This window comes from Brachyistius frenatus, unplaced genomic scaffold (assembly GCF_029030835.1).
Source record: "Brachyistius frenatus isolate BFR_SWC_R1_liver_20210118 unplaced genomic scaffold, ASM2903083v1 Contig_25, whole genome shotgun sequence".
Taxonomy (NCBI): domain Eukaryota; kingdom Metazoa; phylum Chordata; class Actinopteri; family Embiotocidae; genus Brachyistius; species Brachyistius frenatus.
This window is the reverse complement of record NW_027210624.1, coordinates 501,974-517,980: the sequence shown is the minus strand read 5'-3', so window position 1 is coordinate 517,980 and position 16,007 is coordinate 501,974. Positions and strand designations below refer to the sequence as shown.

General features: G+C 41.3%; 1 protein-coding gene across 1 annotated transcript in view; it reads left to right on the top strand.

Annotated features, from left to right (window-relative positions):
- The first annotated feature begins 1,718 nt into the window (after positions 1–1,718).
- Positions 1,719–16,007, top strand: part of LOC138620593 (receptor activity-modifying protein 3-like) — a 32,626-nt gene continuing 18,337 nt past the window's right edge. Inside the window, exon 1 of the mRNA XM_069697937.1 lies at positions 1,719–2,114. Within this exon, the coding sequence (XP_069554038.1) occupies positions 2,063–2,114 (52 nt within the window). The 5' untranslated portion in view covers positions 1,719–2,062. The remainder of the gene's footprint in view (positions 2,115–16,007) is intronic.

Below are 16,007 nucleotides of genomic sequence, written 5' to 3'. Positions count from 1 at the left end.
TTAAAACCTGTTTCTCACAAACAGTAGTATGTAGTCAGGTCACATTTCAGATGTTTATTCATTGTTAACAGTTCTACCAAAGTGATTTCCGCCCCTCTAAATGTCTGGCGTTTAATTTCAATAAATGTTCAAAGGATCTGATATCTCAGCAGAGATCAAAGATTAGAGGGAAAGTCCAAAACTGAAAACAGATTTGTGGATCAGAACTAGTGTTTTTTTCTTCTTTCTTTCTTTCCTCTCCCAGTAATCATCCGACGACCCCTCACGCTGTCCCTGTTTATAAAACAGGACATAAAGGAGTTCAAACCAGCTCCATCAGCAGCAGCTACAACAGCAACATGCTGCTGACACACTGATGCTTCACTCATAATAATATAACAATGTCATATATAACAACATATCAGTCAGAGGGTCCAAACCAGGACTTTTACTTTAATACTTAAACTACATTTTAATGCTTATGTACTTTTACTAAGGTAGGATTTTTCATGCAAGACCTTTTCTTGTAATTTTTACACTGCTGTATCAGTACTACTGGATGTAATTGCTTCTTGCAGCGCTGAGATATATGTACTCAGTTCACACAGCAACATGATCTGAAGACAAACAAATAAAACCTGGCCTACTTGCTTTCAAATGCTTTAAAAGAATTGATCTCGATAATTGTTCCATCATTCCTCAGAGCCCTCGATCGGCGCTGACAGTTTGATGCTTCTGCTGCTGGAACTGGATGTTTAGGTTGGCATGTTTGACAAGGATTGTTCGTAGAAATCTGCACAGATTTTACTTTTGAGAAGTGGAGTAAATAATATGAGAGAATTGAGCTGGAGATTTTTATTCCTGAGTTGGCGGCTTTGTATTATTATTTTTTTGTCCATCTCTCCACACGGTTGGAACACTTGGCAGCTTTGACTCAGCTTCTTCAGGAAGAAACGAACAGTACCCTCTTCCTGCTCAGACACGCTGTTGTTTTTGCCTACATGGAGATGAAAGGCAGGAATTTCGTGTTAGTGCTCAGATCAAACTAACAAAAAAAAACAACCCAAAAACCCCCAACATAATAGCTTCAATCGAGCAGCAAAATAAAGAGTGACATTTGCAAAATCAGATGCAAAAACTGGGATAAAGTAGCATGTTTGTTGCATCGTCTGTAAACAAGTGAGCAGATGGAGGAGCGTTTGTGTTAGAACAGGTCACCACACACCGTACAGAGCTAAAACATGAACTAAACTTTATGTTCATAACCTCAATAATCCACAATGACCAAATAAACTGATTGATTACTTGATCACAAAATGAGGTTTGGAAGTGACTATTTGTAATATTTTACGAAGTGCAGCAGATAAGAAAACAAAATAAAATCACGCTTAAAGAGACAGACATCTTAACGTTAAACGGCGGGCTCTTCACAGCACGGCGCAGTGACTGAGAAGCACCACATGAGGTCAGTATTGTTTCACAGAAATAAAAAGTTCGGCTCACACGTGGACCCGTTTTAAAAATGTATTATACCATCATAATCACATTATAATTACGACGCACATTCTTATTGCAGGAGCCTGTAATGAATTGGCCAAACTTGATGTGACAGCTTACGTTGCATATATCCGCTATAATTTCCTGTGTTATATTTAATACTTAATTGGAGAACACTGTATGACCCCTCTACACCCACACAGACACACACACACACCCACCCTCCCTCCCTCCCTCCTCCTCCCCACAGGGAGGATGCAGGACGGCGCGGTCCTCCTTAGATCTTGACTCCTGACTGGCTTGGACGGAGAAGCAGCTGCGATCATCACGGTGACGGTCAGGACTCGCTGCTCTGGGATCTGGTTCCTCTTTGTTTGTTTGTTTCTTACTTTCTTTCTGTCTCTCTGGCTTCTTTCTCCAAACCTTCCACATGCATGCGGGCTTTGACTCGTGACAGCATGACGGAACTGGCACATTTGGGATAATTTTTTTTTAAATTCCAATCATGGCTCGCTTCAAACGTCCCTGTTCACGGAGCTGCAGCTGAGCGTTTCATTTAAAGTCCCACTTGGATCCTCGCAGCGTGATGGATACAAATGAGTTCGCGGTGCTGAAACTTTTTGTTGTTGGGGTTTTGGGTGAGTATTGTTTTTCGTCGTGTTTTATTGCTCTTTTTTTTTTTTTTTTCCATTATTTGAATCACCCAAGTTGTCTGCTTTGTGCTGCTGTAGGCAGAAATGCCGCCGCATCATGCAAATGCATCCTGAAACTAGAGCTGTTTTACCCACTTTTCACTCAAACAGTCACACGTGTAATACAGCAGGAAATAATTTCATGCTTTTCTATAAGTGGTTCAATGTATTTCCAGAGTTGCACGCCATGTCTCTGTCTGTCAGTCTGAGCCCCTTTGCCCTCAGTCAGGCTGCACAGTGCACATCATGAGGTTCTTTGAGAGGTATCAGCAGCATCAATCCCATCTCCACCAAGCATGCACTGAATGGGGTGGGGGGGGGACATTGTACCCTGGCACCATGCCCCAGTGGACAGATCTGACCTATATCGTGACCAATGGGAGTTTTGTGGATCTGGCTCATTAGTTGGTAGTATAAGGATGAAATCATAGATGACATTTGGTTTTCATGTGGAGTGAGGTTGTGACTGAGAAATCCCCAACGTGATTTCGATGTTTTGATTTCTGCACTGGATCCTGCTTTGTATTGATAGTGACCCCATGTGGTGCTGGGCATTGATTGAGATGAGTTGCTGTCATGGCCTGTAACCGTGGCAGGAGCAGAGGGCAGGTATAGAAGCTGTATCATGACTCATTGATGGAGAGGAGTGCTGATATTGCGGTGCAGCAGCTCTTTCCAGTGTCTACTTAAGTGGGCTCTCTGAGAGCAGGTGTTGAGATGATATTTGGTCTTGGCACCGTCTTGGCACTGATTGGAAATACTTGGCTTCCTCTCAGGTGGGTACACGAGCCAGGTGATACAAGATTTCAATTTCAAGGCCTGTGATTCGGAGGGACTTCAGACTGGGGCTCTTATCTCGTTGCTGGTTACCCAGAATCTCTTTTAAGGTCGACCTGAGGTGGACAAATGATAAAAACATCGATCCAACACACTTCAGGAAGTCCTGCTGCCATGTTGAAGTTTGTTATAGACTGGAGGATGTGGCTTATGTGTCCTGCCAGGACCTTGGACTTGCCTGGACCTCTGCCATGTAACAGCTGTGGGCCTCACAGCATGGCACGGCCAAGCAGAAAACCAGCTTAAATGGTCGTTTTCTAACTTCAAGCATGATTCATGTTCAGTTGCTCAAAAGGCAGAGAATTAAAAAAAAAAAAAAAAAGATAATACAGCACTGCAGGTGCAGCCATCACATCAGAAAGAGGTTTTATTCCCATACTGTAAAGACAGGCAGCAGTGGTTTCCCGTGATAGCTCTTGTCTAGACTCAAAGATTTTCCCATCGAGATCACGGTCAGGAGGGAGAGAGTGGGAGGCCAGATGTCGTGCGTTCAAAGAAAGGCAGAACATAACGCAGTGAGTCACCCTGGTGTTTTACTTTGAAGGCCGGCATGGTGGATGCAGAAGAAACCAGAGAGAAGGTCCTCATCTGCACTGCAGAGAGAGATTCCCACTGACTGAGAAGCATCTGCTTACCCCCATAAACAGCTTTTCATGCTCTCTCAGTGAGGGAAAATGCCTGGGGCTTCTTTTGTTCCACAACCATCTGATCTTGTTGTGAAAAAGAGTTTTTCTTATAAAATGCTATTCATAGACGTGCAGTGGGATTTCTGTGGATGGGGGTCTTCTCAGTGCATGTAGCTGATGCTCGGATGCCACGTGGATGTTGTTATACATGCTGGTTTTCATCACCTGGACATCGCAGGGTTGAAATTCTTTCAAGTTTAGTAATGAAGACAAGTTGTTTGTTAACTGCAGAATACATCATATCTTGGTTTGTTCAGTTTAAATAATGAGTCTGGGATTTATTTTATTGTCAACAAATCCCATAAAAAAAAGACCAAATCCAACAAAAGGGATGGGTTTTTGTTTACTCAGACACACACATGTGAATGTAAACACAAGTGCACAAATCTAGTATTTACTCGTTTCCACTGTCAAGTGTGTACTGTATCTCCAAATCTAGAAGAGTGTTTGTACAGTGGTTGAATAAAAAAAATAAATCGTCCCGCTCCTTAAACTAATCAAGGTTTTCATTGGATTATCTGAAATATCAAATCAGAGTTATGAGAAGTAAATGTTTTGGAGATACGTGCTTGTTTTATGAATGTATGAAAACTGTATGCATGAGATTTATGTGTGTAGTAGAAACAGATGGGCTCATGGCTGAGACAAACACATCGCTTTTGATCTTTTTTTATAAGATTTGTTGAGTGTGACAAAAATATAAAATATTACAAACCTTTATTTTTGAATAAAAATTAAAAAAATTAAAAAAACTCAGAGGAGGGACGTTCTGTCAGAAATTAGAAAAACTTGCAATCCTACCACGTCACATTAAGAAACAGCTCTTTGTAAATATCATATTACTGGGTAATATAATAGACTGTGTGAAGTAAAGTTTTAGAAAAGTGCACAAGACGTACAACTGCTACAACTGCTCTTCCGTTACTTCATATCATAAATTGAATCCGAGAGAACGACCCAAATCAAGTCTACTTGTATTCATTTTTATGCATTTTATCTATTTCTTATGCATGTTATCTGTTTTATCTAATTTCTTTTCTGTATTTTTAAATGCTCCTTTATATCAGTTTTTATGTGAAACACTGCATGTAATTATCTTGCTGTGAAGCACTTTGAGCGGCATTTCTTGTATGAAAGGTGCTATACAAATCAAGTTTATTATTATAATAATATAAGTAAATCCATTCAGACTACAGATTGTACTTTGTTCTGTCAATCAGACGTCCACATCTGTGTCACTAAACCCAAAGGAGGGAACATGAAATAACCTGTGTTGTGATTTGACATTACATAAATAAAATTGAATTGAATTGAACATTTAGAACATTAAAAACCACTGAAAAATGCTTTGTGTGAGAACAGATTTCCAGGTGAGTGTGTAACTGATTCACTGACACCGTCACTCTCGAGCTTCGGCCACATCGCAGCGGCAGTGGAAGTGCATTAAGAGCATTATTAATCTTTCAGCTCTCCGTGAAAGATTTATGTATCAGAAGGGGCTTGAACTTTGTCTCTCCGTTCATCATGTCAAAGTCTGATGCTGAGGTCATACTGACTCTGAGTCAAAGCACTGTGCGGTCAGACTGTAGAGGGGTTTCACACTTCATAAACACAGTTATGAGCTCTTTGTCTATCAAGTTTGCCGTGTGCAACTCCTTATTAAACGTTTCAGTTGAAGCACTAGAAGCTGCACGCGCTCACAGTCCAGATTATCTCATGTAATCCAAAGTGTGGAAGTTTACTTCAAATAGAACCGTGTAAAATAATAAAGCAAAAATGGGACAATAAGGACAACCTGCACACAGAACCTGATTAAAATGGCATTCATGCAACAAACAACAAAAGATGAATCAATTAACTGATCAGTTGAGCAACAGAAAATGTCATGAATATTTGCAGTTTTTTTGGTGTTTCTAAAATTAGTATATACTGTGTTGGTCAGCTCGAAGTTAATGATAATAATAGTTAATTCATAGACTAAATGATTAGTTGATTACTCAAGAAAACAATGATTAAATTAATTGATCGTAACAAACCGCACAAGTGAGAAACTGCACTTTCTTTTCTTTTTCCATGAGAAGCAAAGATCCTCGGTTCATGCTGCGTCTGTGAAGCGTCACACAAACTGACTCCATCTCATATATATGCTAAAGAGCTGAAAACTAAACACTATTTTTCTGGGTGAAGCAGCAAATCAACGGCCCACTATTTAATGCCATTTCCAGGAGCCATCATACCTTGGCTTCTCGAAGGAGCAGGCAGAGGCAGAGTTGGTAGTTAGCTGAGGATTTAAATGTTGGAGACGTGCCAGACGGTTCGCTCTCAGCCTGATGTCCAATCACAGACCAGGTGCTAATGAGCACTACTGAAAAGAGAAGTGCATTAAATGTACCTGAAAACTGAGTCTAACGGTAGATCAAAGTTAATGATCAATGCTGAACTGAAATTAGTCACTGATGACGGGTGAGGGCCAGTCTAAGCGACCAAGAGTCATTATATTCACAGGCGAGAAAATCGTTTCGTCGTGTAGTCAAAAGATAATTTTGCTCTGAAATTAGTTACGGCAGGCCGAATGTAATGAGCCGCAGCCGTCTGATGAAGTGACTGACGACAATACTCGACATTTATGTGGCCGCCTCAGTTCAGAGTTACACTTTATTAACGCTCAGGCTGCTTCTTACATTTACACGGACTCACGTTGAGGTGGTAAACACTTTATCCACATTTCTTCACCACAGAAATAGGTTTGTGGAAATCACAGATCATTCACAAAGACTGATTCTATGAAACTCTGAAGCATGAGAAAGGGTATGAAGATGAATAAGACGGGCGGTCAGGTATTTTACTTTTTGTTGAAGGGGGAGTATTTTTAATCGCTGAACCTCATCTTTGAAAGTGAAACAAAATTCTGAAGTTAAAAGAGAATTGTCTGCTTGAGCCAAGCGTCTTCAGGCTTCAGTAGCCATTGGAGCTGTCAAGGGTTGAGCTGCATTGTGGGTAATGTTAGTGAAGGAATAAAATCGATGATATCTCTGGTTCGGCTGGATAGTTTTGATGCTGTTTTGTTCCAACTATTCATCATGAGCATTGCAGTGTTACGCCAGTGCTAAATGCACCAAAGTTGTGGAATAACTTCTTTGTGTCGTCAAAACAGGTTTTCTAAGAAAATATTTATGTATTTGAATGTCCAGTCCTGCTCCACATCCAAATACAGTCTGTACTGTCCTTTAGTCACACTTTACACAACACACCCTCATACTGAAATGACACACAAAAAAAATTGTATTTCCAATGACTCCCAAAACCACATTGGACAGTACCTGGGATAGGCTAACTGGACGTTCGTCGTCATGGTAATGAGCATGTCGATTATGTTGTTAAGCAGTCACAGTTTGGTTACGTTTCGGAAAAGAACATGGTTTGGGCTAAAATAATTAGCCTTTGATAGTTACATAAGTACTCATGAGACATAAGTTACATTATCTAAGTCAGATGTGATATGTGAATTAACTTGCGTAACAAACTTAAAATAATTTAGTCTCGTCTTTTGTTTTCACATGAAACAAACAGCGGCCTCTAGGCTGAAAGGCCTGTGATTGATTATTCTAACCATCTCCGATCTCATCTCTATGTGGACTTTGTCAAAATTTATGCTACATCATCTGACTTCCTCCTTCCTTCCCTGTCATAATTACTCAGACCACTAGGGGGCGGAGTAAATGTAAATATGTGTCATATTACACTGCTGGCACAGACAAATTACAGGTAAACACATTTCATATTCAAATTTAAGTCGGCTTGGTAACACAACCCACTCACATAACAACAGATATGGAACGTGAAGACACTGATAGGTTTTTACAAGGTCAAGATTAGCATGACTCCGATTTAGATTTTTTTGGTTTCTGATTAATACAATAGAAATCAAATTAAGCAAAGTCCCTTTCACAGAAGGGCTCCTCCAGTGTCGCTGAAGCTCTCTGTGGTATTGGACCCGAATAAACATGTCAATTAATGTCTTGGATTTATAATAGGCCTTATTACACTCTCACCCGTCCCCAGTCTGTCTCAGCATCACAATTTGAATTTATGACAGAGGGACTAAAAGCCAAACTTTCCCAATCTGTTTCCCTCTTTGCCTCTTTCACCCTGTTGTCCGTCACTCAGGCACATGAACAGCTTGTTGGCGATGTCCGAGGCAAAGGTCTTTCACACTGTTGCTCAAGCAGCTGACGGAAACACAGCCTTTTTCCCCCCGCACAATTCCCCAAATGCAATCTGTTTTCCAGGAAAAGGGCTTATATTTGTATTTCTTTTTTTTGAATGACACCAACTGATTATTATAACTAGATGTAAAAGGATCATCCCTCCCTGTGTACATACATGTTTCACATCACACTGCTTCCAAACTCAGTTTATCTGTCAGTTTGTGTATCCATCACATCCCCTGATGAGATTTTGTCCAAAGTCAGGGGGAAAACGCATTCCTCTGCCAAGCTCTGGTTTTTATCACGCGGGCTGTGTGAAGGCGCTGTAATTAACGGTCAGGGCAAGTTGACATATTTATTGCAGATCTGCCACAGAGACGGTTGTATCGCTCAGAGGGGTGAAGTGTTTACTGCTGCTGTGTTTCAACAAGTTTGGACATTTAAGGAAAAGTGCAACAATTTGGTGCCATTTTGACTGAAAGAGACAGAAAATGGAGATAAAATGATCTGATACAGAAAGAGCATTCACTGTAGCATGAATGCTTGTTGAGACATCGACATCGACATCGACCGAGGTGTCACTGAGCCAAGTCCGACTTTAAAGAGCTTATTTATCAGAGAATAAAAAGTTACCCATTTCAGTTAAATCTACAGCTTTGTCTCGTTTTGTGTAGCTGCACAACCGTCTCGCCCGTCAGCGGCATTTGCTGTTTTTCTAAAAGCCGACATAACGGGATTAATTAACCTGTGATGCTGTGCAAATCACCAAATGTTAGCTTTTTGTTGGGATGTAAGTGTTCCAGTGGAGCTTGCTGTTGTGGTTTGTCAAAGAGCGAGGACAGCTTTGGGCTTTGGGCCGTTTTTAGCTTTTATGTTTCAGAATTAAACGCTTGTCTGAGGTTGAAGAGGAGTGAATGTGGAATACTGATGAAAGCCAGAATCCTGCTGCATCCCGACCGCCGTCTTTCCAATTGATTATCTTTGCTAACAAAAGAGCAAATGGAAATCCAGAAAGTGTGCTGATTCTGCCAATTCACTGTTATAATCACATCCATGTTCCTTATCTATAACCAGCAGCCTGCACTGATCATACAAAATGCCAAAAGTGTGCAAAACGAAAGTATTTTGTTTACATGCTCCACCAAAGATGAAATGTCTGCGAGTAGCTCAGTGCAAACAAGACATAATAGCTCATAGACAGATGGATTCTCTCCACAGGGGCCCATTCTGCTGATGCTTGGCTGTAATTTTCCTCCCCCGCGTAGTAAATGGACTGCATTTATACAGAGCCGTTATCCCAAAAGCCCTTCACGGCATTCACCTACGACATGCCGCTCCGCCACCTGAGCTGCTGTCGTCCTACATTCAAGCGATGTAATAGCGTAAAGGAAAAGATGTCTCTCTCCGGAAAGTCCCCTGTCATGGATTCTGTCCTCTCCATCACTGCCATTTTATTTCTGTCTGTCTCCGTCATGGACATCCAGTCCGCCCTCTCCACCCCCGTCTTCCTGCTTTTGTTAGATAAGTACCCAGAGTTCCCCTCTGTCTTGCACATCTGTGTCATTCCCCTGTCTTGCCTTCCTCTCCCTCCTGCTTGACCCCCAGGATTCACCAACACGGACTTTGATAGAAATAACCTGGATAGCTCTACAGGTTCCTATGAGGGACGTTTTATAGAAGCAGAGGGGTGTTTAATGTTGTCCAACCAAATGTTTATTCCTCATCCAAACAGTCGCACTTCAGGGTGGGTTGAAAGGCCGGCTGTCATTGAGATGGGCGGAGACACGATATGATAGAGCAGACTTGCAGACAGTCTTTCCAGGAAGACATTTACAGCATTGCACTTAGTTGTACACCAAGCGGCAACCAGCAGTGACGTCACCCTGTTGGTTTGTGAACGGCCGTAATGAAGCCTTAAGTTCTGAATTTGGCCGCCGCCATGTTGCTCGTTCGGATCGGTTTGGAGCTGGTAGTGAACATATCTATGAGCGTGTGGGGGGATCTGACTCGATTTGATCGGAAACCCGACGATACTACGTCCCGCCCACCGATAGCTGTAACCTGACTGCACAACGGGCCTGTCAATCAAACAGACACGCCTCAAAAACACAGCTTTTTGAGGCTTACTTTCTAATAAATGACGGGATTTTCTCTAATAACACTGAAATTCACTGTGGAAAGAATTTATCGACTTTGAATTTCATGAGAGAAGTTGAATGTGAGTCTATTTGGAGCCAACCTCTAGTGGCACCCTGTGGGATTTCAGCTTAAGCTTTAATAAACAGTCTATGTTGTACACATGAAAAGCGCCTTAATTACTTGGGTGACCAAATGATAAAACCAACCCAGTATAACGGCAAAGCGTGAAGTAGACACGCCCGTCCACTGCAGCGAAACGTGAGATAGCAACGCTCTGGGCTGTCTAGGTGTGGAAGTGACACGTTTTGTAAGCGTGAAACTTGCACATAAATTTCATGTGACGTGGAATCACGTGGCCAAGGCCCCACTGAAGAGGTTTTGAGACAGAGTACAAAGGACATTATTTTCATGTGGGACAATGAGGTTCCAGGAGGTGACAACATTTTTCTTAAGTTGTTTTTTGTTTTTAGTCACAAACCCCAACTGTGTGCTTACGTAGTAACTCCAATAATGTGTTTTTACAAAAATATCCATTTTCTTGCATGGCTGTCTCACGTTTTGCTATAGTGGACGGACATGTCTATTTCATGCTTTGCAGAGTTGAAAAAAACCCAGGGAGAAGCAGGACCCTGGCATCCTCCCTTACCTCTCTACAGCTGGCGGATTGTGGCACTAAGTGGGTGCGAATGTCAGGCTGTCGGTTTTGGAAAGCTACAGACATGATGGAAAGGTGTGGGGGAGGGAGTTTCCAAAGCCGACACAGTTAAGGGCAAGACTATTCTGCTTGCCGTGCAATATTCTCATTTTACCTCCTTTGTTCTTTTTCAAACTTTAAAATTGATTTTTCTCCCTGTGTCTCTCTTGTTCAGGCTCCTTCACAGAGTTCCTGAATTAATTTCTGTTTGCCTCACCTGGCACATTAGCTGGTAGTTGAATAATAATGACTCAGCAGTCTGTCACTGTGGCTTTGCCTTACTTTGAATCCCTCAGGCTTCTGCGAATGAATGCTGGGTGAGAATAGAGACTGACCACGTGTAGTTTCCACTTTAAGTTTCCTCGTCTACAATGAGAAGTAATTTCTTTTGTTTGTGAGTGAAGTAACTTCCATAGCAAGAATACATGAATACATTTAAGGAAGCCACACTGGTATCTGTCAGGTCTTTCTCCGCTGAGGCTGTGGGCGTTTTCAGATCTGTGATAAACATCCTCAACATCTGTGAGTCCTCTGACAGCAGCAGCTGGTGGCCAAACTTCACTGAGGAGAAATCAACATTTAAAGGTCTTCTCTTTGCAGTGACCCTCTCAGTCGCTGACAGACGACACGGCAGCCTTTAAAATGATGCCTCCTAAATCATATGAAGAGGTGAACTTAAGAACTTACAAATCCCAATCAAACAAAGACAACTGCAGCGAAGTGAAAATCATTATTGCTCAAGATTTAATTAGTAGGCGAAGACTTGAAGCCTGACTGGAACAAAGTCAAACCAGAAACCTCCGGAGGGAAGCAGAAAGTTAGAGACGTTGTGACAGTCGGTGTAGACTGGACAGCCAATGACCATCTATTGATTTTCCCAGCTGATCCAGGGATTTGTGCTGCCAACCTTCCAAAAGTTTCAAAATTTTGCCGAGGTCGACACCCAGTAGGATTAAAGGACTACAGACGATTCCCTAAAGAGCGTACCCAGACCCAAACATTCACACAGCGAGTTTGGGTCCGGTAACACGAGACGAGCCCTCAAGTGGGTGGTAAAAAAATAAAGCTGATTTAAACATATATAAACAAAGTTAGATATTCTTGTTGTTGATGCTTATCTTTTTCCAACAACAATTCCTCGGTTACACAGGATGACCCGAAATCCTCACCGTCAACAGTTTTAATTTTGGCACAACTTTATACCGAATTTAGAAACTCTGATATCAGTCAACGACTCTACTTTGAGTTTCAATGTGACCACAGTAGGATAAATGAGAGACACAAAGTTTTTAGCAGCGGCACAGAATTTAATCGGTGCTTTCAGTACAAAGATATCATTACATGAAACTTTTATTAGTTAAACCCTGATCACTTTAAATGAGTTAGTGCAGGCAGCACGGCCACAGTACATCTACTGTAATAGCTTCTCTTTCTCAGGCTGAGCACAATCTGAGCAAAACACTGGAGTCAATACAAGATTTGGTTTCGAGAATTGCAGGTTATCACAATGAGCAATTAAACTTTGAAAGAACCAAAGCGTTTTTTCTGCTCTTTTTTTTTTTTTTTTAATAATTTTGTTTACCCCTGGACCAGCAGAGATCTGCTCTAACAAACGGACATAAATCAGTAATTTTTCAGTGACATGATCTTGATAGGTCAGTATTTCCACCACAACAACATTCTCCTCTTGTTGTTTTGTCAGACCGGGACATGGCGGTGGACACTTACATTAGCGCTCTGCCAAAATGTTTTCCTGTCAGAGAGCTCTGCTGATAACAAGACTGACTGACAGTGCATCTGTTTGTTTGTCACAGTTTTCACTGCTGCAAGATCAAACTGAGACACTTGTGAAATGACTTCTGAAGGTTATGAAATAGGTTTAACATCCATCAAAGTTCAGTTTTAAGAGCCGTGTTATTTCCACGTTCATTTATTTTTACTTTAGCATCATAAAGAATCAGAGTACAGGGTGCTGCCAGTCTCTGGGGAAGACGATGGAAAAACACTGCCAAGATGTTGGTATCCTTTTGCGTCAAAGAGAAAATAAACCAGCTGAAGGAGGAGGGGAGACAAGTAGCAACGTCCTCTTGGCAGAACAATGTATTCGCTGCGTTTGAGGCTACGAATCATCTGATTGTGTTTGTCAAGTTTCGTTTGATTATAGAAATTATTCCTCACAACTGATTTAACAATGTCAATGATCAGTTCTAATATTACTTGGAACACTTTATAGAGTTGTGTTACCTCACGTCTCAGCTCCTGCTCTGACATTTCCCTTAACTCGGCAGCGGCTTGCCACAGATTGAAGGCTTCATTTGAAAGATAGTGAAAGAATTCCTAAAAGCAGGCGCTTCTCCAGTCACCTTGGCCTGATAACCCCTCTGATTGTATGAGGACCTCTGGATTCTCCTCATAGAATAACAGACGAGGATGGAGTAACTTTCTCCTTGTAAATGCAGAGGGTTTTAAATTTCACCCTGCCTGTATCCTGTGTTTTTCTGTGACAACATAGATGCTACTTCAGCTCCTCTTGTTTTTACATGGTCAAATACAAGATGTTCTCTGCTCATGAATCTCTCACTTGACCTCTATTCTTAAAATAAAATATCCGGTCTTCTCTTCTACATCCTTCTGGCCTGCTTAGATGTGATCTGCAACGCAAACAAAACAAACATTTTACTTCAGACGGCTATTGATTGAGTTCGCCTCAGTTGTTTTTTTGCAGTTGCTGAACACAGGGGGGCTGAAAAACTGAAGTCAGAGATCTTAAAATGTCTTCAAAGAGAAGGGAGGGAGGTCAGGTTTTTTTTTTTTTTTTGCCTCAAATTAAATTAAGTCGGACATAAAGATCCACTTGTCTTCAGTTTGTTTTGAGATACTTTTCACTTATGCAGCAGACACGACTGTGTGACTGCTTTTAAATCTTTTGACACTATTGAACATGCCACCAGGGATCAGTCATATCATACAGTTCACAACAGTACAATTCTTAATATGAAAAAAAAAAAAGGTGAAGGAGTTAGTTCCGAAAGTGTGAAAGTGGTTTACCACTAGCATGCCTCAGGAATATGTTAACTTTTACTGAATATTATGAAGCAAACTGTTATGCTGACATATGAAACTAGCAGTTGTATGTTTGTGAAATGAAAAATACAATATTTTTCAGTATTTGTCATTATTGCATTTCTTCCTCCATTTCCGCCTCTCTTCCTCGTCCTGGGCTGCAGGTCTTCCTCTCTTTTCCCACCTTCTCTCCATCTGGAGCCCTCAGCTGTTTTTCAGGACTAGTTATCTGCGTGGAAAGCGAGAGAGAGAGAGAGAGAGAGTGTGGCAAATGGCGCAGCAGGAAGAGAACGAGACAAAAGGACATGTGATTTATCCCTTTTTTAAATTTCTCTGATTTGATTTTAAAAAAACAGGACGCATTATTGCTGTAGGCACAGATACAGAGTCAGACAAGGCGTCCCTAATATCCTGTTCAGGATGCATTCATCCGTCTTTGCATGTTTTCAAACTAGCAAAAGATTTTGTTGTGTTATAAATTTAATTTGCTGCCAAAGGCAAAAACCTTTCCTATAATTACGTCTGACCGTTATCACCACCAACACTCCTCCAGACTGCTCGCCAAATGAGTACCTTCTGTCCTACTGATGACAACGAAGCTCACCTGAAATAACTCCTACTCTTGCCGGTGCTTTAAATATATTCGGACGGTGCTACCTTCTTTCATCGTCTGTTTCCTCTCATCTATATTTATCTAACAGGCACTGGATGACAGCGGGACAGTGAGCCAAGTGCGCCGATGCTCAGCTGGCTCACTCTCAAGCAGCATCTACAAACTCCTTCATTTGGATTCTCACTCAGTTCAAAATAACTCTGCTTGGCCTCCATGATTTACTCTTTTAATGCTGTTTGAATGTCGAGCTGAGGCTTCAAATATATTTCTGTTTGAGGGCAGAACTCCTCTGTTTTGAGTAACAAGCTGTAATTCCTGTCATTACTTATAACATTGCGCTCAAGCTGAAGGTGTTTTTCAGGCATCTCAAAGTGAAGCTCACAATTAGCGTCTTGCTAATTTTAAACTTCCACATGCAGGGAATATAATGAATATCCTGCAGTATGTGTCATTTCTTTTATTATACATTGATAACATAATAATACTTAATTATTCCGGTTTAATTACGTCAAGGTTTTCTGCCTGCGTCGTTTTTAAGAGTCTTTTCTATCCATAAATAGATGTTTTGTTGTGTTTTCAAATTAAAGTGCCCCTTTGAAAAGACAAGAGCCGTGCACGCTTTCATCCAAAGCTATTAAACTATTTATTTGCCTCTTTGTGAATGCACTGCGACGTTTAGAAAAACTGTAATTCTGACATGCAATCACTTTCCCTTTTTATAACCACGATTGATCTGATGATGTCACGATAATCTGCAGCTTGATCCACGACCAGCTGCCTCCACAGCGGTCAGGAAAGAGCCTCACTGGCATAAATGTGTGTGTGTGCCACTTGTCCTTGCCAGTTGTTACTCAGCAACAGCAGTCACAGCCCCGTGAACCTTACTGAAGAGGAACCTGACGGCCGATGAATGGTACAAAACATAGACGAGCAGCTAGTTGAGTGAACAAATACAAAAGCGTCTTTCCTCGTGTGACTGATGAGACGTGAACGATTCAGTCGTGTCTTGTGGCATAAGATTTAACGGGAGGCTGTGAATGAACAAATCAATGTGGAATAGATGTATAATTTACCTTTTCTAGGAAGTGAAAAGGCCTTTCAGTTATGTGGGTTTCACAGCACAGCTCATTCAACTCCAAACCAGCTTTCACAGAGTTACTGCAAATCGGCACTCATGCTTCCAATATGCAGCTCACAGCCTGTATTTGAAATATTTGACATGGTAGAGACAGCTGCCGGTGAATTGCATTGCTGCTGTTCGTCTTCTCTGCAGAGTCATTGTAAGAGGAGCTGCTGGAAGGCTGTTATGAACTCTGCAGACTTTAAGCTGCTATAATGTTTTTTACATTAACAATGGCTTAAATAATTAATTGCAACATGAGCAGAGTCTTTTGCAGGCTTGCTAAGGATAGACAAAGAAATATTATCTGAAACTATAATTCCTCTCAGCTTTACTGGAGATTTCAGCCTCCTTCAGCTATTTGTTTTGGTTTTCTGGAAACTTTATGGAACTCTAGGCTCCTGTTTTCACTGAAAAAGCTCTGATAAACCTGCTGTATGCTTCCTCCTCCGCTGCTGCTGCTGAAGAGACAAATATCA